At 37.2% G+C, this 27,743-nt stretch overlaps 2 protein-coding genes across 5 annotated transcripts; one reads left to right on the top strand and one right to left on the bottom strand.

Annotated features, from left to right (window-relative positions):
* Positions 1-688: 688 nt before the first annotated feature.
* Positions 689-4,196, top strand: LOC120010898 (probable beta-1,4-xylosyltransferase IRX9H). Its single transcript, XM_038861812.1, has 4 exons — positions 689-1,668; positions 2,654-2,903; positions 3,005-3,202; positions 3,661-4,196. Exons 1-3 carry the CDS (start codon positions 833-835, stop codon positions 3,173-3,175), a joined length of 1,257 nt encoding a protein of 418 aa, XP_038717740.1. The 5' UTR covers positions 689-832; the 3' UTR covers positions 3,176-3,202; positions 3,661-4,196.
* Positions 4,197-4,284: 88 nt separating this feature from the next.
* Positions 4,285-27,133, bottom strand: LOC120010897. Of its 4 annotated transcripts, XM_038861809.1 has the most exons (28): positions 26,727-26,859; positions 25,986-26,069; positions 25,742-25,901; positions 25,339-25,431; positions 24,025-24,127; positions 23,700-23,871; positions 17,408-17,582; positions 16,428-16,556; positions 15,748-16,344; positions 14,996-15,622; positions 14,654-14,722; positions 12,980-13,093; positions 12,660-12,905; positions 12,499-12,546; positions 12,202-12,348; positions 10,630-10,764; positions 10,476-10,538; positions 9,494-9,604; positions 9,294-9,377; positions 9,170-9,217; positions 8,310-8,384; positions 7,708-7,803; positions 6,645-6,725; positions 6,490-6,561; positions 6,102-6,146; positions 5,803-5,886; positions 5,607-5,710; positions 4,285-5,212 (listed from the first exon to the last, which is right to left on the bottom strand). In XM_038861809.1, the coding sequence occupies exons 3-28, from the start codon at positions 25,856-25,858 to the stop codon at positions 5,101-5,103; spliced, it is 3,747 nt and encodes a 1,248-aa protein (XP_038717737.1). In that variant the 5' UTR covers positions 25,859-25,901; positions 25,986-26,069; positions 26,727-26,859; the 3' UTR covers positions 4,285-5,100. The 4 variants fall into 4 exon arrangements, with proteins under 4 accessions (XP_038717737.1, XP_038717736.1, XP_038717738.1 ...); XM_038861808.1 differs by lacking the exon at positions 25,986-26,069 and having other exon boundaries at positions 26,727-27,133; XM_038861810.1 differs by lacking the exons at positions 25,986-26,069; positions 26,727-26,859 and adding an exon at positions 25,508-25,655 and having other exon boundaries at positions 25,742-25,886.
* Positions 27,134-27,743: the final 610 nt, after the last annotated feature.

The following is a 27,743-nucleotide window of genomic DNA, read 5'->3' as shown; positions in this document are numbered from 1 at the left end:
ACCCATAAGTATAGGCTTGAGCCCACAGCGTAGGTGGACCTAAATCAACAGTGAGATCGCGTGGAGTCTATTTATGGGGGTGTGCAAATTCAAGAGGATGAAGCAAGTCAAAGCTAGTGATCCTCATGCTCTTGTGAATCAAGTAGGCGTGGTAAAACTCTGTCTGGTCTAGATGATATAATTTGTCTGGCCCTGATTAAATTTTCCCGATTTAAAATCGGATCCAAATCCAAACTCAGAAATTTTGTCCGATTTACTTGTTCAGACCCTAATCCATATTAGGTTATTATTAGATTTACTTATCTAGATTTAAACTAATCCAGGTTTGATCGATTCAACACGCTAGAAATCTAATATGAGTTAAGATCCGGACATGAAAACATTTCATAAACAGTGTGGTTGTCCAACCCGAAACTGATTTTTTTGTCACCCCTAGAATCAAGCCTAGGCTGTAGTGACCAAAAAACATACCGGCATCCCTTTACTTCTGCTGAAAGATCCAGCCCAGCAGCTCCTACAAGCCCACAGCCCACTACTTCACTAGTTCTTTCTTATTTGCAGGTACTCGGCCCACATTGTTATAAGGCGCACCATGGCCCATCACTTCTCGGCGGGTAAAAGTGAAACGAAATATAAATGGACTCAAAGAGTCAAACCCGAAGGGCTCCCACATGTTAGATCTATAGTGAGTTAGCACTGGATATCCTCCAATGGAAAGGGGAGTCGAATTCAAAATCCAAATTGATTTTCTCGGCTTGGTCTTCGTCTAGGGTTTTAGTGTTTTACAGTCTCTTAGCAGATCGTTTTGATGATGTAATTGACCATTGAATCAATGGCGTCCTTCCGTAGAACTTTGTCGCCAGCGTATAACGACCGTTCGTACAAGAACGGCGGCCTAGGGTCTCCACTATCAGTCCATTCTCCGTCGCACAAGGTTTTTGCTGACGGTAGACATTCATCGTTGCCTTTACCGGTTTTTCTTAGTTTTGTCGTATCTCTCCGCCGATTGCTGGTCGTAGTTTTCGTACAAAGATCTCTTGGGAGCCGGAAAGGATGGAGACGATCCTCCTTCAGATGCCTTCTCTTCTTCGCCTTGGGATTCCTTTTAGGCGTGCCGCTGTTTGGTCGCGTCAGCAACGATGACATTCGAGGCCACGATTTCTCCTTTGACATGGTTAGGTCGTCACATGTCAATGTCCAGTTGGCTGATGAAGATCTGAAAAAACGCGGTGATGATTTCGCGCTAGATAGTGTGAGCTTGGGGGTGGATCATTTATATACGCCTTTAAATCACATGGAGATGAGGTTAGATTTCGTGCCGAGGAAGCTCTTAATTGTGGTAACACCTACCTATAATCGGGCTTTCCAGACGTACTTTTTGAATCGGTTGGGGCAAGTTTTGAGATTAGTGCAGCCGCCGGTGCTGTGGCTTGTGGTGGAGGGGAATACGGCTTCAACGGAAACAGCGGATATAATCAGAAAGACAGGGGTGATGTACAGGCATTTAGTATGTGAGAAGAATTTGACGGATGTGAAGGATAGAGGGGTGCACCAGAGGAACACTGCATTGGAGCATATTGAGAGGCATAGACTTGATGGAATAGTGTATTTTGCGGATGATGATAACATCTATTCACTCGAGCTGTTCGAGAACTTGAGGGATATCAGGTAATTGTAAACCGATGCTTGATATGTGTTTGATTTCAAGTTCTAATTCTAATTAGTACGTCCGGGTGGTTTGTTTATGATTGCAAATGTCTGGTGTTAATGGAGTCAGCAGCTTGTTAAAAGACTAGTGTGTTTCTTATATATGGGATTATCAGGTGAGGGGTTAGTAGTTTTTTTCCTTCTTGTTCTTTGGGATTTCAATTTCACTTTGGCTTCTGGCACGCTTAGTTTGTCCTCCTTAATACTGCCTCACCCGCGACTACCTACTGCTCAATACCTTTCTGTCATACGTTTGCACTTCGCTTCTTAATCACTCCTCATGATATTATATCTAGCTTTTTTAGTAGTCTATTAGATTATTATTAGTTAATATGGCAGCTAATTTACTATAATTGGAGTAACTTCATACAATTTCTTTTTCGTAAGGTGTTTCTCGTTTGTTACATTTGGTAATTAGTGTTCAAGTCTTCATATAATGTGGAATTTACTCTAGTATAAAGAAATATAGCAAGGAGCTGGTGGCTGCTTTCTGTCTTTAGGTTATGACCACTCCCCTTGCTTTTATGCGAAGACTCTTTAATCTAAAATAATTTTGGGCCTTATTGCTTTGAGAATGTGAGTTTGAGATGTTCACATTACTTCAAACTGTATTGCTTTTGAGTTGGATTATACTGCTGCTTCTTATATATTTATATTTGTTGTATGAGTTTTAGTATCATTTTTTACTGCTTTTATCATAGGTATTCAGTATGAAATGACAAAGAAGATGATTGTAATTGAATTGACTAAGACAGTTGGTGTGGGTTTTTCAAAAAACTAAAACGAGTTATAAACGTCATATTTCTCTTTTTTGCCATTGATTCGATTCACTCATGACGTACTTCCATTCTAAAGTTATTGCTAAAGCAAAATGATATGCATTTTGACATCTTTTGCTATCAGTGCCTCGTAGTTTTGAATTGCTGATACAGTACATGTTTTATAGCCTTTTTGGCACATGGCCTGTTGCAATGCTTGCACAAAGTAAAAACAAGGCAATTCTGGAAGGTCCCGTGTGCAATGGTAGCCAGGTAATTGGATGGCACACAAACGAGAAAAGTAAAAGATTGCGGAGGTTTCATGTGGATATGTCTGGATTTGCTTTCAATAGCACTATCTTGTGGGACACGAAAAGATGGCGACGACCTACAACAGCTTTGATTCGACAGCTGGACACAGTTAAAGAGGGTTTTCAAGTATGGTTGATCATATAATTGGAGTCACTGGATTTTCTACTATAAGAGCAAGTTCCTTTTACATATTAAACATAGTGCATTTCTTTTTTTGCTTTTAATAGGAGACAACATTCATAGAGCAAGTGGTCGAAGATGAAAGTCAAATGGAAGGAAAACCAATCGGTTGTTCGAGCATACTGAACTGGCATCTGCATTTGGACACTCGAAAACTTGTATATCCTAGTGGCTGGATGCTTTCTAAGAACCTGGATGCTGTTCTTCCGATAACTTGATGGAATTTTGAACCTGAATTTTTGCAGGTAGTTGTCAATTGCAAGTGCATTAATCCTATTTGAATTTTCTTGACTTGGAAAGTTAAACCTTACTGGTTGGGGCCTTCCCATAATAGCTAACAAAGAGAGAGAGAGAGATGAACAAAACTCTGAATTTTCCTTTACTCTCATCTGCCAAGGAATCGACAAACAAACAAAATTTTCGAAAGATCACTCATGCATGCCAATGAGAGCTACTATTTATGTAAAAGCTTGTTCTTTCATGACATTTTTTAGTGTCGGATTTTTTTCCTCACCTTTTCATAAATAATCTTGCACGAAATGTTCTGATTTTCTCACGAGAGTTCCTTCACTATTTTACTATTTATGTAAAAGCTTGTTCTTTCATGACATTTTTTAGTGTTGGATTTTTTTCCTCACCTTTTCATAAATAATCTTGCACGAAATGTTCTGATTTTCTCACGAGAGTTCCTTCACTATTTTAGGTGGGTGGCTCGTTGTCCATCATGTATACTTTGCCACGGTTAGCATCTTGCAGCGCCAGGGGGTACTCGGCAACAAACAGAGTGATCTTGAATATCTTTTTGTTTATAGAAATTTTCTAGCAACAATATTCTTTTGTAGATTTGTGTGTGGGGGTAGTTTAATTGTTTAATTCTTGGAATTTTCGTTCCACCTCTCAAAGGAAAGGTGTTATGCTCGCCGATTATAAGTCTAGCATACCCATCATGACTGAGGCAAACCGTTAAACTGCATCAGATGGATTGCTTGGCTTACAAAGTCCTGTTTTAAGTTCTGCTGAAATATTCTGTTTTACTTGCATCCTTAAAAGCCGAGTCCATATGCCTTCTGGTAAAAGGAACGGTGTGATTCTGGGAGTGCCTCTGGTAGTGTATTTTGATTAGAACCGTGTTGGCACTTGTATTCTTGAACTTGGATTCTACCAGTATGCAACTAAAGTCGGTGCCAGTGATTTCATGCTGGTAAAGCCATGATTTGGCAAGCGACACTGACTTCTTGAGACACTTGCATTGTCCGTAGCTCTCATCAAAGGTGCTCTTTTTTATAAGCATTTATAACCATCTAAGCATGGAAATATAAAGTATCAATAATAGCATAAACTGGAATAATTCCTGAATAAATCTTCCTCATTTAGGAAGTGATACAATGTACATCGATGAATTTACACCGGTGGCAAAGAAAACCTTGAACCGAGGCTATGCTGTTGAGGGGCCAAGCCCATGATAATTTTATAGAAGGGAGGGTGATTCAAAAATAAGACCGGAGGGGAACAAGCCATTCATAGACAATAATTGGCAAAATCAATATGCAATCAACCACTTCGATGTCAAACTTTTATCCAGGCCCCATCAAATATTTGGGGTTAGCTCGCTCTGTCCAGTCTCCCTCACAGCCAGGTCCAGGTTCCCACACCATGTAAGGGAGCCCAATGATTCCTTTTCCTTTAGCATCGATAGGGTCCCAGAACCTAAGCACAGAAACAGGTGGTGACATCTACGTGTTTCCATGCAACTAGCCACCCGATATTTACACTACAAAGTCCATCCTCAGCCAGGAAAAATAGGCAACCCAGGTTCAAAAAATTACAATGCCAATAAATAGAAAAATTGAACTATTACAGTTATATGGTACAATACCCAGATCAGTATCTGGAAGGTGCAGAATGGGGATTCTTTTCCAGCGCTCCGTGATTGAAACATGTCATATGCCACCTGTTATAGATTCTCATTCATACGCACTGGCCAGCAATGCAGCTTTCCATGTGAGCACCTTTTATATGGCCAGCCAATTGTATCTTCTCTGTGGGCAACTGGAACCATGAGCAGGGGAAAACAAGCTTCAGATTTCCTCTGCGTAATGGTGAGGTTAGAATAGCTCATCAATTAGAACAATTCCAAAGCTTCTTATCTTGTCATAGTTGATCCATGTACTGAAGAGTTGGTGTCTGAAGGATGCAAAGATGAGCCATGTGGCAAATGTGATTCGTTAGCAAGACCAAGAACAGCAAGTGTTGATCTGCACATTACAAATCCAGGTCATGAAACAGAAGGCAAGCTAAATGAGAAGAATTCGTTCTTGATTTTTAATAAATATTTATGCACATGCATCATCAGCCAGCTTAAGGAGTTCATTTTAGTCCAAATCAGAGATGGTACTAAAAAATTGTCGGTTTCTATTTGTATTTTCAGCCAGATTTTGGAAACCACATTTATCTTGTAGTAAAAATAGGTGAAGATACTGTTGGACAAAACTTGAAAACAATAGACAATTAAACATTTGAATCCATAAAAGTCTGTTCACAATACAGATATTGAAAACGATAAGATAAGGTACAAATACCAGTTGAGGCATAAGCAGATGACATTTTGTTTGGCCAAAAGGTTGAAGATAAGTCTAACAAAAAAGGTACCTAGGAACTGAAGCTTTCCTACTAGGTTGGCTGGCATAAGCAGCCAAGGCACCTCGGAGCTTAGCATGCTTGTTCAGAGCACTTTCAAGTTGAGGAGATGGTAGCTGCAAGAAACCAAAGAAAAAGAAACCAGTGTATTAAAAACACCGGGTAAGGCAAAGGTGAACTTGTTTTTGCACTGGAGACCATAAAGTACCTGCAACAACACATGGAAAGAGTGTGGCTGAGTTTGAGACACGCACTTTAGGAACCCTACCCACAACTTTGGCATTCTCCATACCTAAACTCAGGATAGAAATCATATGTAAGTTTGTCTGTGTCAGCATTTAGTAATGAATTTAATAAGAATGCTACAAAATAAACAACCTTAAGTACACAACGATACAAGGAAGGGGGAGTTATTAAATACCGGCTGATACCATTGAATAAGCAAGAACGACTGAAAAAGGTCTTTGATTACAAATTCGAGTATTAGTGGACCTGAAGTCAACGTACCTGTCTATTCACAAGTTTGGAAAGTATCTCCATAACAAAATCGACCTGAATCCCAAGCAGAATTATAAGTTCATAATTTTACTACTGAAACGAAGTCAACACTTTTGCACAAAATTCCATGAATTTACGTTAGACTCAAACCCCTTACTATCAATTTTTTTTTAATGGAAAGAAAAAACCACATGCTAATGCATACAGAGGCTTGTAATAGATATGATGCACTGCTGATAGCAAAGCATACAAGGCTACCAGCCCATAGAAGAATTTCCCATTCACCCCCCCCCCCCCCCCCCCCAAAAAAAAAAATACCACCATAAGACATCCTGAATTAAATAGCTGTAGTGAAAATGAATATGAAAATTTGAATGTAGCAAACACGTGAAGTTACCAGTTTGGGAAATGCATCAATTGCCTGAATAACAGTTCTCATGAAGAGGAGAGGCAGAGGAGTTTGATCAACCTGAAATGTGGAAAAACAACTGAAAATATGGAACAACATTTAATCTTTTTATCCACCCTGGATGGTATAAGACATTTACATACCATCTGATTCAAAGCCTTTGCCAAGACCTGTTGTGTGAAAACTGTCCGTTGCTCAAAACAAGTAGAGCAAGCATCTATTATCTGAAGACACAGGAAAAAAATAACCAACTACTACAAGAGAGTGTGGCACACAAGTATAACTGCCTAAAGAAACAAGATGATTTAGAAATGTAAATGATGATCTCCCCCCCCCCCCAAAAAAAAATAAATTCCACGTGATCCTTCACATTTTAGAGCAATAACTTATAAGTAGACCTTCATAGTGAGACCCTTCATCTTGTGGAGGGTGGGCGGATGTTTCAAAGAAGATAACTGAGAGCAATTCATGGTGGCTTTACGCTCAGCTAAAATTTTGAATAGTCCTCTAGACTTAAAAAAATTAGGCAAGTGGAAGAGGCAGATGATGACCTCCCATCTAGTTAAGAAACTTTCATCTTTAGTGGTGTCGAAATGAAAAACATGCTAAAGTTGAGGTATGTCCTCGTACGTATGCTTTTTCAGGCAAATCATGAGGTCATTTCAGGGCAAAAGTCAATCTTGGAAGAGAAACTTGATTATGGTTGTTGGATTTAATTCCATTATGCCACCAAAAGTTTTACTAATATGACTTCCTACCCATCTATCCTTTTGGTGCTAGATTTGAGGGTACTATCATACGAAGGTTGTTGGATTTAATACCATTATGCCACCAAAAGTTTTACTAATATGACTTCCTTTCCATCTATCCTCTTGGTGCTAGATTTGAGGGTACTATCATATGAAAGAGGTGTGGAGAACATGCTCACACTGATGGAAATGTGCCAGATTTCTGCACCCCTAATATGCTGCCTTTAGGCAGCTAATAACTTTACTGTTTCCAGATTTCTTCATTAGACAAATGCACTCTATCATGTGCAATTTGAGAAAAGATTTGCTAGCAGTACACAGAATAGACATAAGAACTCACATAACATGGAAAACATTAAAAAAAAATGAATAAAACAATCAGAAATTAGTGGACTGAGTTGAAAACAAAGTCACCCTTGATGAACAAAACCAACAATCAAAAAGATGGAAGACTTGCCTTCTTCAGTGCAAGACCATCTTTCTCAGGACTGATATCATGGATGGCAACCAAAACTTCTGCAGGCGTTAAAGCTGGACCTGTATGAGCCGAACCCTGCCACAGGCATATTAATTCCTCAGAGATAAATTTTCCTTAAGATGGTAAAAAAAAAATGGGGAACCATGATCAAATAACTAAAACCAGTGACGCACAAAACTGACATGAGTATCAAGCTATCCCGAAGCAGACAGAAGATATCAATGACTCCAGAGCATGGATGAGCAACAAGATTCATCATTTATTCACATGTTTATCAATTCAAAAAGATCTCAGCATGTTGTTACACGATTAAACAAGATCTCTATTGATGAATGCCTTCAGAACATGTTATCATTATACGTTGATCAAACCCAAAAGTGACATAAAAACATAAGAAGGTTACAACAGCCAACAACAATATTCATGCGAAAGTGTAAAAGTGTGGGTCTTGGTTTAACAAGCCTCTTTAGAAGTTCAACATAAAAAATAATGGCGTCCTCTGTATCATCATCAGTGTTATACTCCAAGGTGAAAATTTCAATCAAATACAAATCCAAATTATTTAATTCATTTACTTATACCTGTAATATATGAGCAAGTGCTGTCTGGAACTTCTCTATGGGAAGGTCAACCAACCGAGGGAAAATAGGTAAAACCTGAAATCAGAGTATGATTACATTGCACATCTAAGGGTGGGGGTTGGGGGGACAACAATAAGTGAGAAGGCATCCATGTGAAATGAATGCAATTAACTTCAACAAGGATACATTTCAGAAATTCAAAAGAATCCTTCTTTAAAGAATCAATAATCAGGAGGGGTCATGTAATCTTACATTACCTTACAGCGAAAATAACATGTTTACAATCAGGATGACATAAAGTGTTTTGTGGGTTCGTTAGGAGCCATGATCCAAGTTAAAACGGAGGCTAAGAGTGTAAGATAAATTACTTAAGACTTGAGAGTGGGTTAATCCATATTTGGTCAGGTTTCATGCTTGAATTTTCCAACTAACTTATACACATTCAGTTGTGAAATCTCTCTCCCAAGGGAAAAGGGCTGGATTTAGAAAACAACCACCAACCAATAGGGGGGGAAAATCAAATGAAGAATGTGACAGCTTATCAACAACGGAATAGCAAAATTGAGAGAAGTTGCATTTTCCTTTCCTCAAAAAATCACTCTAAGAATGATAGAAGTAAAAAAAAAGCATGCTACCATATTAAATTACTTAACATGAAAAAAAATAGAAAGAAAAAGGCCACTAGCCTATGGCAGCGTCGAAGTTTCAGTCCATAATTCTGAACTAAGAAAATATTAAAGTTCTTGGCTCTCTCCAATAGTATATAAATGCAACCAGAAATGTCGGCCCTAAAATTCTCTTGGTATAATTTCACATCAAAATGAACATAATTACAGGGTCAAGAAAAGATCAAATCAAACCTCATCCTTGGAAAGTGATGAAAGCATTGGAATAAGAATCGACACATCCTACAAAGAATGGAGTACACATGAGGACCAAATGACGCAATATACTATCATACATGAAAAAAAAATTAGTAAGAACCTTCAACTTAGTCTCATATAAATGTTTAACAGTGGCTATAAGATCAGCAGACGGCGTCATTTCCTGAGTCAATATTTGCAACACCTTGCCAGGAAAAAAAAAATTATAATCAGCATTATCAGAACCCTGAAAGTTAAAACAAAAACACTAGAGTTGATGTTCAAAGAAGAATTGTGAACATAAAATTGAAAGGAACTCACCAGTGTCAAAAGATTTTCACTCCCTTGTGGTGGATCAGATATTACATGAAGCAATTCAGAATAAAATGGTCCTACAGCCCTTATGAGTACAGGGATATGGCGGTGAAAAGCCTGCATCATTCCAAAGAAATAATTATAACAAAAATCATACAATGAACTCTCTTAATTGAACATAAACAGAGTACTTTTTTCCATTGAAAATAAACGACTTCCGTCTACCACATAGAACTCCCAAATTATAAGGGTGAATTTGGTTATTTGAAAAGTATTGAGACAGCTACATGCTCCCACAATGGAGCAGAAAGAAGGATTACACACCATGAACATCGTACTGCAATCTATTAAACTAACCTAAACCAAAGGCCTAATATTCAAGCCAAAAGGCTGAACCATTCCCTGCATTCAATAAATTTTAGACTTCAGAAGTTATGCTATAAACATAATTTCAAAACCAAACTTCGAGCTCAGTAGGTGCTTAAATTTGACCATCATCATCATCATCAACTGAGCCTTTATACTAAATTTGACCATGAAATATTAAAACAGAATGAGTTATCTAACCATATGCCAAGCACACCAATCATATCTGTGATATACCACACGTTTATGCTTCTTTTTTAAAATAACTCAAGACCCAGCTCAAAACAAACTGACTGCAGCCTGCGGGACTATCCTGCTACAGTGACTGCTCAATCAGGAAGTTATCTGTATTTGGCCTGGTTTGACCAAACCTTTTTTCCTAAGAACCAACTCAAGTTGGCATTCAAAGTCATTACCAACAATGGAGGCACTTGAGCAGAATTCTCACAGAAGAAGATGTAAGGCAGAAAGCAGCAAGCCAATGCAACAAAGCTAACTCAGTTATGATACAAGGATAATAGATGTGAAAGAAATCATAACTATACAAGCAGATCATGTTGCTTACTAATTACCAAGTAATACAACAGTAAAACAAGGTGAACAGAAATTAACTAATACAGACCTGCCTCACACTTTTTGGAGCTTTCCCATAAATATCAAATACAAGTCGAAGAAGACTAGGTTTCTGAAAGGAAAAGGCAGATACTCAGTTATCAAAAAGCTGATAAGAAGAAAGTCCAAAAAACTTTCAAAAGCAATGGAAAATTTAAACTAACCTTTGTACATAAAGAAAAATACAGCGAAATTAGGCGTTGGGCTTCAGGAAATGACACTGTAGCCACATTCTGGACGACTAGTTGTGCACCACTCGTATTCTCATCTTCAGGAGTTGACATTTCATGTCTTGCAACCTGAAAATAGTTTCCAGCAGAACACAAAAAGTAATTAAAAAAAATACAGACTAAGGTGTGCTCTACTTTTCAACTTGTGCCAGAAATTTTCTGCCCACAGAAGCCCAATAACCTGGGCGTTCGAAGAATGTACAGGTGTGTACCTAGCGTACACAATCTTATGAGGTGCACATACGGCATCTTGTCCTACATTGGAACTAGCCCAGCAAAAAATGTATCCAGGCACACAATCAGTATCACGCTATCATACACATGAAAGAAGATACAAGCAATTATGACCATGATCTGGGCTTTAACCAGAAGTAGAGTGCCATGAATATCACATACTTTTTTTAAGAAAATATGTATTCGAATTACAGGCGACATCTGGCTCAGTGGTAAAGTTGCAGGAGCGCAACCTACAAGTCATAGGTTCAATTCCTGAAAACAACATCCCCACATATAATGTAGGATAGGGTCTACATAAATTTTGTCCATCCCCGACCCTGCCCACTGCGGAAGTCTTGTGCACGGGAGTTGTTTACCTTTTTTTTAACTGTATTCAATTCCATTCACTATGTAATTACTATGGCATAGCTTCCAAAATTCTTAATTTTAAAATCTTTTGCTTCATTACATGTTCTGGGAGTGCAAAATAGCTGCACTAAAAAACGTAGAAACTGCAACATTAATCACAACAATCAAAATACAATATTACATCACCAGAATGATCCAGTCCTACCAACTGCCATCAAAATCCAGGCCCCTTTTGAAGAAACTAGTAATCCAGTAGAGGCCTACACGACCTTAATATAAGACCTCCTTCCAGAGGATTTGTGCTCCAAACTCCAGCAACTTTCTATTCATAAGTAAAAATGGAGCATATTCAATTATTTTAACCGATTGTCTGGTCCACCTATAATGACATTTAGAATTGCTCTTTCCTTCCAAAAAAAAACCTTTTAGGTGTTATTACAAAGGAAATTGTAATTGACAAAGACCAAATAGAGATAAGACTAAGAGACGTTTCCCTGGTTTAAGATAAGACCTCAGCTTTCATAGTCAAAAACCTATATAATCGCAAGGCACTTGGACATCCCCAAGAAAAATATATATGCTGAAAAGTGACTCGTAGACAACAAGTAATTATTTTTTGTCCTATTTTTTAATCATCTTTATAAAGCAAGTTAGCATCAAACCTCTCACATTTTCAAAGACATCATAGCATATAGTGTTAATATGTCACAGATAAAAACATAGACCCCATTCAAGAACTCATATGAAAATGGCAAACACTTGAAACAGTACAACCATTCACCATCCCCATGGAAGTGGGTAAACCCCTTAAGCCAAAGATTTATCTCCATCGAATTACTCAATCAACCCTTAAGCAATTGAGCATTTGGCAAAGCAATTTTGGAAGGGGAAAACCATAATGAAAGATATATGCATCCATACCTCTCCTTCAGCTCTTCTGTTGTCCGACTTTGATTGTGAAAGCTCTATACCTAAAGCGTGCTGATCCACAACAGAAAGTAGCTTATCTGTTGCATATTTTTCAATATGTTCTGACATGTAGTTCAGCTGATAGAGTTTGTTTGCCACCTGTCCGTCCATCCAGACAGAACACAAAATGATGGACAATTAGCATTTAAGAACATAGAGAACATAAAATGCACTTTGGCGGCCTGGCCTATAGATTTAGAAGGCCTATCCACAAAAATAAAGGATGTTAGTCAGATAAAGGCTCCATACCAGTCTAATAGCTTTCGCCCGAATATCATCTTGTGAATGAACAGCACACTGTCATCAAACAATGAATATCACTAACTAAAGCAATAAAATATACACACATAATACGTTTATAATGATGATAATCACCAGTATTGCACTATGCTCATAGCACGACGAGGTACCTTTAAAGCTATACTTAAGCAAGCTTGCCGATAATTTGGACGCCCCAAAATCAAACCCCACACAGCACCAAGGCCCTGAGTGACACGCTCACCATCACGAATCTCATTTCCATTGGGATCAAAAACATTAGAATAGCAGAGATCATCTAACAATTTCAGGGAAGCATCAGGCAAAAATGGAACTTCACCAAGAAGTCGACTGAAGGACTTGTCTGAAGCAGGTAAAATATTCAGTAACGATTTGGCCTGCATTGAACAGGTTTATATGAATTTAAGCTTCCAGTGAATTGTTTAAAGTGAACCATTAAAATAGAACTCACCACTGCCAATAGAAACTTTTCATAAGCAATTGCACCAATGGAAGCGGTTTCAACTGAATCTGAGACCATGAGAGAATGTAGATGGTACAGGATATGCAACACAAGATCATGCCCCTGACAATCAGAATTAACCAAAGATCAGATTAAAGAAATTAAAAAAATAAAAGGACAACACAACCTCATAAAGTAACATATCAAGAATATTTGCTCACGAAAATTAGTTCAAATCACTTGAACATCAACCATAGGAAAAAAAAACCTAGAAAAACTGTATTAAAAAAATCCCCTTCAAAATTCGACTATGTTGGAGCAAAGAAACATCAGTAGCAGCAATCACCACACGTAAATCAAATGTAACAAGTCGAAAACAGGTAAAAGGTAAACAACACTAGTGCACAAGGCTCCCGTAGTGGGCGGGGTCGGAGACAGGCATGATGTAAACGGAGCTTACCCCCACTCAATATGTGGAGGGACTGTTTCTAGGAATTGAACCTATGATTTATAGGTTGAACCCCTGCAACTCTACCACTGAAACAAGTTGAAAACAGTGATCAGATTAATGAAGAGATTGACGCATGCAGAAGAGAATTATCATGTGGCCCTTTTGGTGTAGACTAACCACAATCTAATTAAGTCAGACAATAGAAAATGCACCAATAACCCAACAACTCATTAAGAGCAATGGGGTGATCCGATTGTTTAAAATAATGATACAAAGGCCATGTGAGCCGTTAATTCCAGGAAGAAAAAAAAAAGAAGACTAAACATGATATAAAAACAACTGATACCAAAGAGTGTGACCAGTAAATTGGGTCCATTAGTTTAGTGGACAAACAAGTATTGCCCACAATAAAATACAAACTATCATATGTCCCACTGATATCAGGATATTTGATTACAGATTCTGAATTTAAAATGTGATCAAACTTATTAAAAGAAACTGACACGTATCTCATGAAAAAAAGTAATCCACCACTGTTATGATAGCGGAAGGACTTCTACCACAAAATAAGAGACAATAAAAGATTTACGGGTGAATTAATGCATAAAAATGAATCTGCTCACTTGTACTTTTGGACAGTCTCACTCTTTTCAGGATTTTAAAAAACACGAATGTAATGGATACATCACAGAATTCAAAATCAAAATCTGGTTATGACTTTCCTCATCTAATGGATTCCAAGTTCCAACAGACCACAGGAGTTAAACTCACAAAACTGCTAAAAGATGAAAGAATAGGAAGAACAAAATCAACATTATTGTTCACGACCACAACCATAGTTCAGACTAGTAATGAAATCCATTCTCGAGTAAAGAATCTAAAAAAAGAAAATCACTGAACTTACAACTAGTAATAACTACAAACATATCAAAATTATGCAACTTTTCAGTTTTATAAAAGCATAACCCTCTCAGAAGTACTAGAAATTGGCTAAGAGAAAAATACGATAATCTGAATGAATTACAAAAGTAGATTTACTTTATCACAAGAATTGAGCTACTTATCAAAGAATCATCAGAGCACTCATAACCCAGAGACTTTTACCCATAGGAAAGTCTCGAGACCCACACAGAGACGCACAAAAAACATAAAGTGAAAGAGCGAGACACGTAGTCTATCAAAACAAAAAAAGTGACATGAGTGAATGGACTGCATGGGACATAAATAACAACCTTTTGCCATTCGTGATCCAAAACTATTTGTTTTTGCAGCACCACCACAACATCATCACCTGCATCAAGCTGAAAGAAAACAGAGTTAGATGTAATTTTGGAAATGCAATTTGGACCCTAAATCTCTTTGCATAAGAAAGTAATTTTGGAAATGCAGCTTTATAGAGACATAAAATTAAATAGTCTATTTTAACTGTTTGCTTAGTATACCAACTTGAAACATGAGATAATGTTTAACTATAAGTCATGACAATGTTAAAATTTTAGTGGCAAACTTACTGAAAACAGAAAGATTAATTCAAGTTCTAAGAACATAACAATCAAATCATATGTGAACCTTACCTGAGCAACCAATCTCGCAAGTACTGCCATCCATGTCTTGCAAGAGTTGGCACCATCTAGATAATCATACGATTTGATAATTCGTTCAACTGCCAGTTTTCTCACACTTATTTGTTGTTCTTCAGTCATATCAACATACACTGGAAGAACAGGTAAATCCACACACATCTCCTCAGATGTAGAAGTGTTTGAAATAGTTGGGGAATTCTGATTGGTTTCCAGAAAAGATGATGAATCAGCTTCATATGTTCTTTCGCCATCAGACAACTTTGACGCATCAGAATCCTCGTCAGCGACATGGAGAGGAGAAAGTGCCTGATCAGGAGAAGCATTGACCTCTGGAATTGGGACAGCATCCTCAATTTTTCTCACAAACTCTTCTTCAGGATTTCCTTGATCAGTTTCAGCGACCAATGTACTTCCCGAAATATTATCGTTGACATCTGCATTGGACATCAACTGCGGCATCTGAGTTTCAACAGATGTTATAGCAGGAGGTGAAACAGGCTTCCCCAAGGAACCAGAACCATCAGATTCAAAATGCACAGCACCAATGTCCTCGACAACATGTATAGAAGGTATTCCTGTGGGCATCACAACACGCCTTGGATCAAGACGACGTGGATCCTGAAAAAGCTATACTCAAGTTATGCCAAACTAGAGACAACACTGTACTCCCAAATTCATAAATGATTACGAAAAACCACATATAATGACATTCAGATGCACAAACGAAGTAATGGTTAATATACCCTTCTTGGATCACGTTTAGAATCTGCAGGAAAATTATTGACAGTGGATGTCTCGGACAACGAAGAACTCATTGTGGAAACTGAAGAAAACTGTACTTGTGAAGTGGGAACCGGAGATTGCACAGAATTTGCTGAAACAGATGGTGCCACCACCTGTGCTGAAATACTTTGAGAGCCGTTTTGTTGAGTAATATGCAGATTCCCAAGCCGTGTTAGCGGTGGGGGGGTTTTGGGTAAGTGCCTCATATTAGTAATCACAATATCACCCAGAAGGTCAGGATGAATATTTGAAATAAGAATTTCAAGTGATTCAGCACCTCTTTCTCCTTCCGCAAGCAGTGCACCAATCATCGCAATCATTTTTTCCACTGGAGTCAAATCACTGTCAAGCTGGGGAACATTAGGAGACATTTCATTCACGGAAACAGAATCCTGTCCATAACCATTCACTTGAACTTGCAAAGCTGAGGGAGTGTTTGAACCATGACGAATTCGCTTGAAAGCCACCTCATAAGCAATGTCTTCATTGTCCTGAGGCATGGATCTTTTCCTTGACAGATCGCCAAAATCACGAAGATGACTTGATGGTTGGTCATCCTGACAATAAAGAATGTAGTTACTGTAGAAACCAGCGACCAGATTATGTTAATAAACACAATCACATAGTTTAGTTTGATTACCCTTCCTAGCCGAGTTTCACGAGATACACGCTCACTATTTTTCATCATTTTATCAACTTGTCGGATAACTTGGTCAGCAGCATCCCCTGCATTCATTGCTCGTAACACCCTGAGCAATCTCTCTCTTGACTGAGAACGAAACAAAATAACTGACTTATCAGAGAGGAGATCAAGTAAACAGAGTTTCACTTTTTAAGTGCACACGAGACCCATTTAGCATTGGCTTGGTAACTTGGTATTATAAGTTGCAGTTCTCTATGTGCATAAAAGCTCATCTATTAATTAAAAGGAGGAAATTGGACACCAAAAAGTAGGCATTAAAACTGAAGAAGATGATAAAGTAAGTTTCAAGCAAAATTTTCAACCATGGCACATTTCCATTGTCCAGCTGTTAAATGGAAAAAATAATAGGAACTTCGGGTGCAGAATGTCAACATCTAATCAAGGTTTACTTGTGAACTTTTGTATAACAATTTTTCACATCTACACATTATGTCATGTACGTTCTACCAGTAATACATCTTATTCAATAACATCATTTACGAAGACGGTTTGGCCACATATAACGCAGTTATATCAATGAAGTAGTGCATAGAGTTGAAAAAATGGAGGTAGGAGCAGTTTCTTTAATTTGAACCGTTGATGCCCCAGACTGCAATGAAGCAACCTTTTATGTTCACAATCAAGGCCAATACTCATTTTCCACGACTACAATAAGAATTAAAAATAAGTGATATTTAACAACCAACGATAGTACAAATCTAACTCGAAACATTACTTGGGGCAGATTTCTAAAATACAATATTAATTGCTCTAACAACTTCCTCGAAATATAGCTTGAAAGCACTTCAAGATGTAATATTTAAGCAAACTAAGTGTATAGGAAATATATACAAAGAACAGGAGAGAGAGAGAGAGAGAGAGAGTTTCAGCAAAGGGAATTAGAACGAATAAAAAATTTAAATGTGAAATAATTTTACCTCCACAATGGGTGAATTAGTACACCTTAGGAATCCGAGAAAGGCTGTTCTCAAGGCATAACGGATGCTGGCAGTATGGCAACCCCCCACCCCCTCGAAGTTGGGATCAAAATTGAACAATGCAGAAAGAATTGTATCGTAGTGAATTTGCCTCTTCCTTGCTATGGCAGCAAGACTGTCAAACAGACAAGTGCAGTTTTAGTTCTACTAGTTGCACATCAAGCCCATAATAAAGGGTAAACAACACAAGTAATGATAGAATAAACATGCAAAGTAAAATAAAATTACCACTTCAAGGGAGATGTAAGATCAAATGGAGAATATTAACATAGAGTTAAATAAGGAAACTCAACTTGCTCAGGTGCAAGCTTGTATTTAAATAAGGCAACTCAACTTGTTCAGATGCAAGCTCATTTGATCCAACTAACCCGGGAAAAAAACTCATAAAAAACCGGGTCGCAGGATCGGATCGATTCACTGAACAAGAAGTCGATCGAAATATGACCCAAAAACAAATAATAAAAAACTATTAATTTACAATTCGGAAAAATAAAGAACACAAATGTCCCATATGAAATTAAAAGAGCCTGAAAAACCACCAAAATTTATCTGTGATTCAACATCACTCAGTATAACCACCCCACTAAAAGTCTGGAGTCGGAATTTGCATAAAATTATGACAACTTTCTAGCAGAATTTCGTAAAGCAGGCATGCAGCATGCCAAACATTGTCACACGTCCTACAACTCTACAAGCATCTATTGTAACTACCCAACTGAAACCCTAAAAGCAGGACATGACATAAAATCACAACAAAAAAAAGTAAACTCTCGTGCACAAGGTTCTTGCAGTGGACAAGTTTGGAAACAGGCATGATATATGCAGACGTTACCCTCAGATTACTTTTGCACAAATAATATACTCACACTAAGGTCTAAGAAAAATGTTAGCATCATGAAAAGGCACAACTTAGTGACGATAGTCCAAATACACACCATAATCATTACATGTCAATATAAATAGCACCAAAAGATGGAATTAATTGCCAAAACTCACTAGCAAACTTGCAGGTAAATGGTTTACAGCAAGTACAGATGATAAAGGTTATTCAACTTCCTCAATGAATTATCGAGGCAAACTGTGAATATCCATGTACATAAAATGCGCATTAGCAAACTTGCAGGTAAATGGTATGCAGCAACTATGGATGATAAATGTTATTCAACTTCCTCAATGAAATCAAGGCGCATGCCTCCTTCAACGGGCAGAATCAAGGTATGTACTTAACAAGTTATCTTGTTTTAAAACAAAAATTCTTGGACCACTTGAATAGCAAGTATGCCATGTCACAATTGCCTAAAAATGAGTACCTGGAAGACCAAACTTTCTAGTCATGTAACTTTCAGAAAATAATACATGGATCTCAACCCATGTTCCAATATCAGTTCTTATGAAAAGCATGCTAAAAAGACAGATTTTCATAAGCCATTGGATCCAACTAATAAAAACGTGAAGCAGAGGAAAAGGTAACCTAACAATATAAAGCATGTCATATCAAACAGCACATAGGATTAATACCAACTATCTCTTATCCTACAAATGTCCCTTCATGGACATCTGATAAAAACTGTTACCTATAACCTAAGTGCTAAACTCCATTGGTTACTATAAACAAAAGGTTTGCATAAGCTTAGTTACCCTTCCAATAATTATCAGACAGAAGTGGCTTCCATACAGATAGTAACTATTTATTTGAAAAGTCAAATAAGTCGACACATAAGGGGAAAAAAAACCGAAATTAGAGTTCAACAAATTAAGATATCAGATAAAATAATCAACCAAATGAAGCACAAGCTGGGGGAACCGGTAACAAGAAATCGTCAAAATACTCGCCCACGATAGAAGAAAATTTAGAACTTAAAAAAGAATCAGAGACAAAAATTAAAGAAAATATGCCTAAATGGATACTCAAGTCCAAGTCCCAACAGAGCTAATTTCTCATAATTACAACATAAATCCTCAGTGCCTTCCAACAGATCATATGGCCTGAGGTTAATAAATAAATAACTTCATTTCCAACTGAACCAGTGGCAATGCAGAATAGAAGCAACATAAAAAGATAATTTGACAATCATTCACTATCCAATAGCCTGATCAAAATCTTATTGAAGTTCGAAATTGGGTGACTATTTGTTTACCATTCCCCAAAATGAAATACTGCAAAAGCAAAAGGAAAAAAAAAACCAACTTGAATGTGCAACAAATCCTCACATGATATTGAACCATATTTCGTAACACCTGAACATTAATTTTTGCAGTAGTGAAACAGTAAATTGGCTCAAAGAAAAATATAATATATTTGAGAAGACAAATATTGCATATAACAAACCACCTCTTTCCCACACGTCAGAAGGGTATTACCGTAGTGCAGTACTGAATTATGTCTGATTAAACCATCTCATACCCAATATTCTGGTATTATGCTTCCCCCAGAATAAGCAAAGAGTGTTTCTAAATCTTTTACTACAAGTCACAGTCTTCCACTAAGAAAATTTAAAGGTGACAGCCAAAACGTTTTGAAATCCCACAATAACTCATTATTTTAGGATTCTATGAATCACATAATAGCAATATAATGGAAACACAAGAGAGAGAGAGAGAGAGAGAAGAAAAGAAAAAGACAAGCTTAAAGGCAACAATATCCTGGCACAACAAATATACAGACATTCCAGCACGAAAAGATCACCAAGCAAGATACGCCTAATAGCATTTGCCACAAAATTCATCACATGCATCAAAGTAAAATAACACCAACCGCAAAATTCATAACAAGCATCGAAGTACAAAACCTGTGCATCAAACTTTTCATAGACATTCCTGATTCATGACATCCCTGTTGAGGAGTATAGAATGTGTTTTTTTCAAACCAGTACTTTTAGCTAATTCGAATTTAAACACGAGCAAAACAATCTTTATCTACATGAAGTCCGTCTTTGTTGCCCCCAGACTATAAGAAATGACAAGAATTTTCATGGATAAAAAAATTGGAGAGAAAATATCAGATTGTTGCTTGGAATGTAAGTAACAAAGGACATCCCAGTAGGCAGCAGCAACTTCCCTCACTCAATTTTAAAAGAATGTACCAGGTAGTCATGACTGATGAAAACTGGATGTACATCAGCAACTCAAATCTGACTTTATTTTCTCATATCTTATTTTTAAAATGCTTAAACGCTAGACATTGTTGACAATGACTATCAACAGTATTTGATGCATTGGTTTCAGTGCTACTTCAATGCTTTGCTTGCTGTGCTGCTTGGAATGAAGCTAATAAAGCCATTAGTAAGACTGACAACATTCCATGTAGAGAACATCTTGATCACAGCATTTTGCATTCTTGCAAAGACAATCTGAAAGAACCTGGTCTATAAAGAGCCAAAGGACTCACCCAACAGGATAACTACTAAAACAGGATATCAACAATTTATGGCGTCTGACTATTTAGTTTTCACAAGTAGGCCCAAAAATATTACTGCCCACTTTTACCAGCTTACCACCTTGGAAACCACAAATGAAAAAGAGAAAGATATAGCAGGTTAATCTAAAATGACTTCAGATTATTAAATGTGGATAAGTCACAAAATAATAAATACACTTTTGGAATGGTTCGGTCAATAATATTGTACTCACATACAGAAGATAAACTCCAGAAAAAATAACAAAAAGAAAATGGTCTCTAACAGTTTAGATATGACAAAAAGCACTGCTTGGCCATCAAGTTTCTCTCAGCACTTGAGATGATAACCATTTATCCATCGCTTATTACTTATCAACGGCCACAGTGCTCCAAAGTAACCAAACAATGTGAACATTGTTGATCCCTGTAAATCCGATTATGTGAGCCACCAATGCAGTAGCATCCAAGGCCATCAACTCCTCATTAGAGAGCTGGTCAGCTCGCTGCAAATGATTTAAAAAAGCAGCTGAACTTGTACTACAACCTGTTTTTAAGCTCCAGCTGTCCCTCTTAAAAGTTTCAAGATTAGTAATTAGTATTAGTGAGCACTAAAATGCAGTTAGTGAGTGGAGAGATAGAGACAGTAGAATTTCAGTAGTTCACAAATAGAGGGCTACAGTTACTTCATAGATGATAGACAAATACATACAATTCCACTGTGGTATAACCTTTGGCACACTTAGCCATTTCACATGCTAGCTAATGCTCATAGGCCATAGCAATGCTGCGATTATTACCTAATATGAACCAAAAAATCTCCCTGACCACCCATCCGTGCAATATAAATAAATAGAATAACTGGATAATGTCCAAATCGTAACAGGTTGGATAATAAATTCATAACATCTAACTTTTCTGGTTGGATATATTAAGTTTTGTAGCTCTGAAAACCAAGATGTTGGTTGGCATCACAATATATAGCTACAATGCAAAAAAACTGTTCAAAATTCAAAAAAGAATCCACGTGGGATAACTTAAGAAAATCAGTTGATATATTCATAGAGGCTGACAGTACGAAAAGAATGGCATTTTGAGTTAGAATAAACAAGTGAGAGGCGCTAATGCAATCACAGATCACAACATGACAAAAGCAAGACATTGCCACTGAATTTTAGTAAACTATGAAAAAAAGTGAAACATTGCAACTATCGCTCATTTTGCCTATAAATTGAAGAATTTCATATTCAGACCCTAGAGAGAAATAAGTCACAAATCTTTTAACTGGTCATCTGTGTGTATTCATTAGACAGCTCACTATACCATTATTCAATTTTACTAGGAAATAAATGCATCCTCAAAGAAATGAACAGAAAAAGAATTGGTGAAAGGCTAAAAGGTTGAACTAACACATCAAAATTGTTCATTATTGTTCTAATAAGTATTTTTTCCAGACGATCAATCATCATCATCAAAAGCTTTGCCCCAATCAATTGAGGATCAACCACATGAATTCGTGAGCGAAGTTAGTTGGAGCTGAAGTCCACCATGTAGTCCTCAACCACATTCATTCCTATCTTAAGATACAAACTCCACTATTCCTTTATAGGCTATATCTCATTTCTTTTCACTTCCATCCATGTAACTTCAGGTCTCCATCAACTCCATTTAACATATCCTACTTGTATTTTCTTGACTATTTGCGCCACCATGCTACTATCTCTACATTGAACATGACCATACCATATTGGAGAATGCTATGCATGCAATAACAACAGAAGCAACAAGAATAGAGTACACACTTTCAGATATTTTTTTCCCTGATACGCAGATTATCAAAGGAAAAAAACAGAGACAACCATTAAAAATGGATTGAGGATTGGAAATAATTAGCCAAAAAAACCAAGCTTTAGGCTAGATTCCTTGCCCTGATAAGTGAATTGGTTCAGTTCAAAGTTAGATATTCAATCCAGTACAACACATAGCCCTCCTTGGTTCATAATCATCTAAAAATATCTAAGACACGAGATAGTCCAGGTCACAACCAAACTTATAGCCCCTCTCCTCTCAAAATTTCATGGTTAAAAGTCGAGCTCAAAACACAAAACCACAAAGACGCACACTAAAACATAAATAAAACAAAACAATTAGAACTTAAAAAGAGAAACCAACACCCAAAATATTCAGAATATAAAATCAAAGAAAATGTAATTTTCTCACTTTATCACAGCAGCGAAAATCGGGAACCAGACCTTTTCTTTTCTCGAAAACAAAATTTTCATTGAGGCACCAAGCTGGTGCAAACCAAAGATTATACAAGCTAAACTTATAGCCTCGAGAACATTTTCACAAAGGAAGCAAGCACAATTTCTAAAAGGGAAAAGGAACAATCGGTTCTCAGGATAACTTAAAATTATTATGCACCTAAATAGTCCCCAAGCTCTAAATAAACAGCACAAAAAAGTTCAAAGTTAATTTTGTGTCCTTTTAAACCAACCTAAGGGCGAGTATCTGCATACCATGCCATTTGCCGACTAGATCAAATAAAATGATTCCATGCACTAAACTCGATACCAACCAAGTGCAGTAGTCTGAAGAAAGTTTTAAATGCACTTTTAACGCAAAAAAAAGTTATAGATTGCCTGTGTAAAGATTATAAATTGCCTTTGAGAAGTTTGTGTAAAAAAATTGGTCGTGATGCAAGAAACAAATATTCAATTCACAACGACATGCATTCAAGAAAAAAAATACATTGAGTCATCAAAAAATAAATAGATTACACTACCAAAAAAATTCGCAATTTTAGAGAAATTAAGTACATGGACAGAGGAAACTCACCAATTGACAACAGCAATTGTCAATGAACCACGAATACTACCAGCTGATAGCAACAAACCCAACAAAACATCAAGAGTTTTATTTACTTCGGACATCATAACAACTGGATCCAAAATAGGGTGGCCACCAAGTAGACAGGAAACATTAAATGACCGTCCACCTCCTGCTATAGCTGGTGTCGCATAAAGCGCAAAGAAAAAAATTTTGTAAACAAAAATAATATGAAGGCCAGGAAAAACTTCAACAAGGGATCATAGCCACATAACATCTCAATTTGCTATCTTCTGAAAAATATTTTAAACCCTTGAAATTCAGAATGCAATACCTTCATATGCAGGCTTTTCAGAATCAGTGGTGTGAATTGTAAAAATTAAAATATATGTTTCCAGAAACTTCAATGCTAGCAATTTTGTCCCAGCAGAACCAGGCTACAATGGCAAGTTAAATCAATATTCAGGTTAGACACACAGTCCGATAATTAAATTACTGCAATAGAAAATATTAACTAATCAGAAGGATGACAATATCTCCATGTTCCATAACGAAACTATTCTGCCAAGGGCTTAGTAAATAGAGCAGATATGACGCAGAAGAAATTAACTTTAAGGAAAATTTGACATATAAATTGCACCAAAACCCTAACAAAGAGAGTAAATTTTGTAAGAAACTAGAAACCTCACAAAATGAGAACACGTCTTAATTAATTGATAAACTACCACTGGCCGTTTAATGCATGAAAAATGCCTTCCAAAATGGATCACAAAAATTTTTTGCGGAAGTTCAAGATCATGGATCAACAACCACTTCAACTAGTAATTTTTTCCTTGAATGGCCACAAGTAAACAGATAGAGGGAATTGGGAAAACTTGTTTCAAAGAAGAGAACATTAAGTTGATCAATGGGAAGTCAAATAGTTTATTGATGCATAGCTAATACCAATCCCTTTGAATGCCCAATTTCATTTCAAATTAGTAGCAACAACTAGGCTATGCCTATGATGCATGAACTAATAAGAGTTAAAAAAGGAGTCTCTTCAATACCTTTATTAGTAAGGTGATGGACCAAGAAATGGATAGCTTTAATGCTCTTGGGCAGGAAGAATTTGGAAGATTTCTTTTAGATTCAGTTTATCTGGGTGATGAATAATTTTTTCAATAAAGAAATTAGAGGAGTTACTCCTTCACTGGCCCATAGAAAGAAGAATCGAGATATGGTTCCCCTATCTATTTGTTTGAAAGTATGGCTGAAACAAAGAAGAGAGCCTTTGATGGTGTTTTTGAGAAGCCAAAAAGTTTAATAGAGAAGGGGCACCAGGGAGGTGCAACCCAAAGAGCAGAAAAGTAAGAAAGCTAACAAAAGCCACAAAAAGAAAACAAGAAAGCTACATCCCAAAAACAAACAATTAGGTGGTGTTCCTAATGGATGGATTAGAGCACCTAGTTTTTGGATTCAGGGAGATTAGTATTTTGATACTCATTTACTTTTATACATTATGGGTCCAACGGATGCTTTTGGGAGGCACCACCTAGGTGCTCCTTCAAAAAAATTCCATTCAGATAAACAAATAATAAATTTACCGAACTCAAGTCCCAAAAAAAAGTTTATGCTTTATAAAAAGACAAGAAAAAGTGTTACATACCTGCAAAACAATAGCAAAGACAACATCCTTAAACTTAACCATCCACATCCATAGTTCTTCAAGCCACTGGTCCACTTTGCGACGCCGATGAAACTACATCATCAGAATCCATGTAACTCTAAGTTTCTAATCAATTATACAATTATCACAAAAAACACCAAGCACTTACACATTTTGTACCAAAAGGTAAAGAACTCCCATGCACAAGGCTCCCACAATGAGCGGGGTCAGGGAAAATAAAATCTAACCATAAAAGTCGTTCATGAACATGCCGCAGAGCTTTCAAAAAAATTTCAAAATCTAACAAGAAGCATCACCTGAAGGCGGCAATAAACAACAATGACAAAAAGTAAAGAGTAAAGGGGGTGGGGAGAGAGAGAGAGAAAGAAAGAGATATAGGGACCTGCAACACCATTTCCTCTACAATTCTGCAGTAGAACTTTAAGCCACTGACAATAGACTGTCTTGCAACAATAGGGTCACCATCTCTTACAAGGGCCAGCAAGACAGGTATTAGCATAGAACAATATTCCAATGCCTTTAAACCAACATCTTCAATTATCCTGCCAAACACACAGAGTTTCAAATAAAATGAAATGCGCAATAAGTAAAAAATACACCAGCAAACCACAAACAAATAATGCAACCTTCATAAGGTTTGCTATGCTAAATGATGAAGCACAATCCTCTCATCCTCTGATCAGCACAAGTGCCAAAAGATTCAGGTGTTGCTGACACGAAAAGTGCATGATTAAAGGCACAAGCAAGATGCAATGGTAAAGGATTAAATGGTAAATCAAGGAATTTCATAAGGGAGACCACTAGACCAGCCTTATTTAATAATGGAACTTATCATGAAAATGAAAATCAAACAATAAAGCCGTTGATACAACTGATTATTAATTTTTCAATTCAAAAAGAAAGTAGAATAGAATCACTAAACTAGCACCTAGTTCCCAAAAAAATTTAAATAAAACTAGCAACACGTGAAAAACCAGACGCGTTTCTGCACATTAATCAAGTTCAGCGGTGATAAAAGGAAAATTGCTATTTTTCTTCCCCAAACTAAGGGGGAAAAACAAAAACAAATGCCGCACAGTAGTTAGGGCATCACGTAACACATGCAGTGACACCAACAAAAGATGCGTGAACATATGCTACACAATAACGCTATAGCAAGGGGAGTAACATCGACCCAAATAGTCAACCAAGAGGGATGACGCCACAATTGGCTCAAGCTTCTCATAAATTATCACCCAAACCAGTGAATCCATCTGTAAACTACGATTCATAGTCAAGAAATAACCAAATAGATTAATAATCAAACAACAACTAAATTCAGAATTCTTAAAACAAAGAGAGGTAACAAATCAGCGTTTCGCACTCACTCGACAAGCACTTTTCGAACGAGACCCTCGGGCGATGACTGTAGCTCCACCAAATAAGGGAAAAGGTCGGCCGCAAGGGAAGGATCAACGGACGACAAAATATCTCTGGCTTGCTTTAGAGACGAGAGCTTCACGGCCAAATCGCCGTGGTTGTTTGAGGCGGCGAGTAGAGAAAGCGCCTGGTCTCTAGACGGAGCGGCCATGGTTGCCCTAAAACTAATCGCCCGCGGCGACGAATGACCGGATACTCAAGGGCAAGGGTTTCTTTGTGTTTAGGGTTTTCAGATGGAGCAAAGGGTTTGTGTGCGAGGGAACATGGAATTGGGCGAGGAAAAAAGTAGTAGATAAAGAGACGGGATAAAAGGATGCGAAGCTTCTATGAACAGGGACTGTGCACAGGGGTAATGTAGAAACTCGGGGTTGTCGCAAATGAGATTCTGGGCTCGGGTGGGATTTTTTTTTAATATATATTTTTTAACCGATAATTTTCCTGAGCCCAGCATGCGATCCAGTTGGGCCAACTCTAAAATTTGAAACAACAGACCAGACCACCTCTAAACTCAAACCAAAAACATTTGAATTTTTTTTTTTAAATACCACAAAGAGTTATGAGAGTCAACTTTCCAATCTCAACCTAACCAAAATCTTTTGTTTACAATGTCACACAGGGGCGGTCTTCTTAATTGATCAAAAGCTAAAACGAAACAGTACAACTGATTGGGCCGGAGCCCAAAGTAGTGTCCAAGATTAGGAGGCCCACACCTACACCCATTGAGAAAGCGGCCCATGTGGTGTCCGTGAAGCCTATTAAGAATTGAACAGGCCTCCAAAATAATTCCTTTGATGACCCAGTCCATTGTCAAGTTTGATTGGGGGAGATTTATTTTTTTTTATTTTATTTTTTATGATGATGAAAATGAGATTGATAGATGCTTTTTCCTCTCTTGATTCCCTTAATAACAATTAGTACTTTTATCTCCGGATGAGGAATAAGAATATTCATAAATGTTCATACAT

This window comes from Tripterygium wilfordii, chromosome 12 (assembly GCF_013401445.1).
Source record: "Tripterygium wilfordii isolate XIE 37 chromosome 12, ASM1340144v1, whole genome shotgun sequence".
NCBI lineage: Eukaryota > Viridiplantae > Streptophyta > Magnoliopsida > Celastrales > Celastraceae > Tripterygium > Tripterygium wilfordii.
The sequence above is the reverse complement of the archived record's forward strand: the minus strand, read 5'-3'. Positions and strand labels throughout refer to the sequence as shown.

Coding starts and splice junctions, on each gene's coding strand:
- LOC120010897 (XM_038861808.1), bottom strand. CDS start 26,929: ATGGCCGCTCCGTCTAGAGACCAGGCGCTTTCTCTACTCGCCGCCTCA. Junction 9,605..10,475: donor CTCCAAAAAGTGTGAGGCAG/GTCTGTATTAGT, acceptor GGAATGATGCAG/GCTTTTCACCGCCATATCCC. Junction 9,218..9,293: donor TATATGAGACTAAGTTGAAG/GTTCTTACTAAT, acceptor CATTCTTTGTAG/GATGTGTCGATTCTTATTCC.
- LOC120010898 (XM_038861812.1), top strand. CDS start 833: ATGGCGTCCTTCCGTAGAACTTTGTCGCCAGCGTATAACGACCGTTCG. Junction 1,669..2,653: donor GAGAACTTGAGGGATATCAG/GTAATTGTAAAC, acceptor CATGTTTTATAG/CCTTTTTGGCACATGGCCTG. Junction 2,904..3,004: donor CAGTTAAAGAGGGTTTTCAA/GTATGGTTGATC, acceptor TGCTTTTAATAG/GAGACAACATTCATAGAGCA.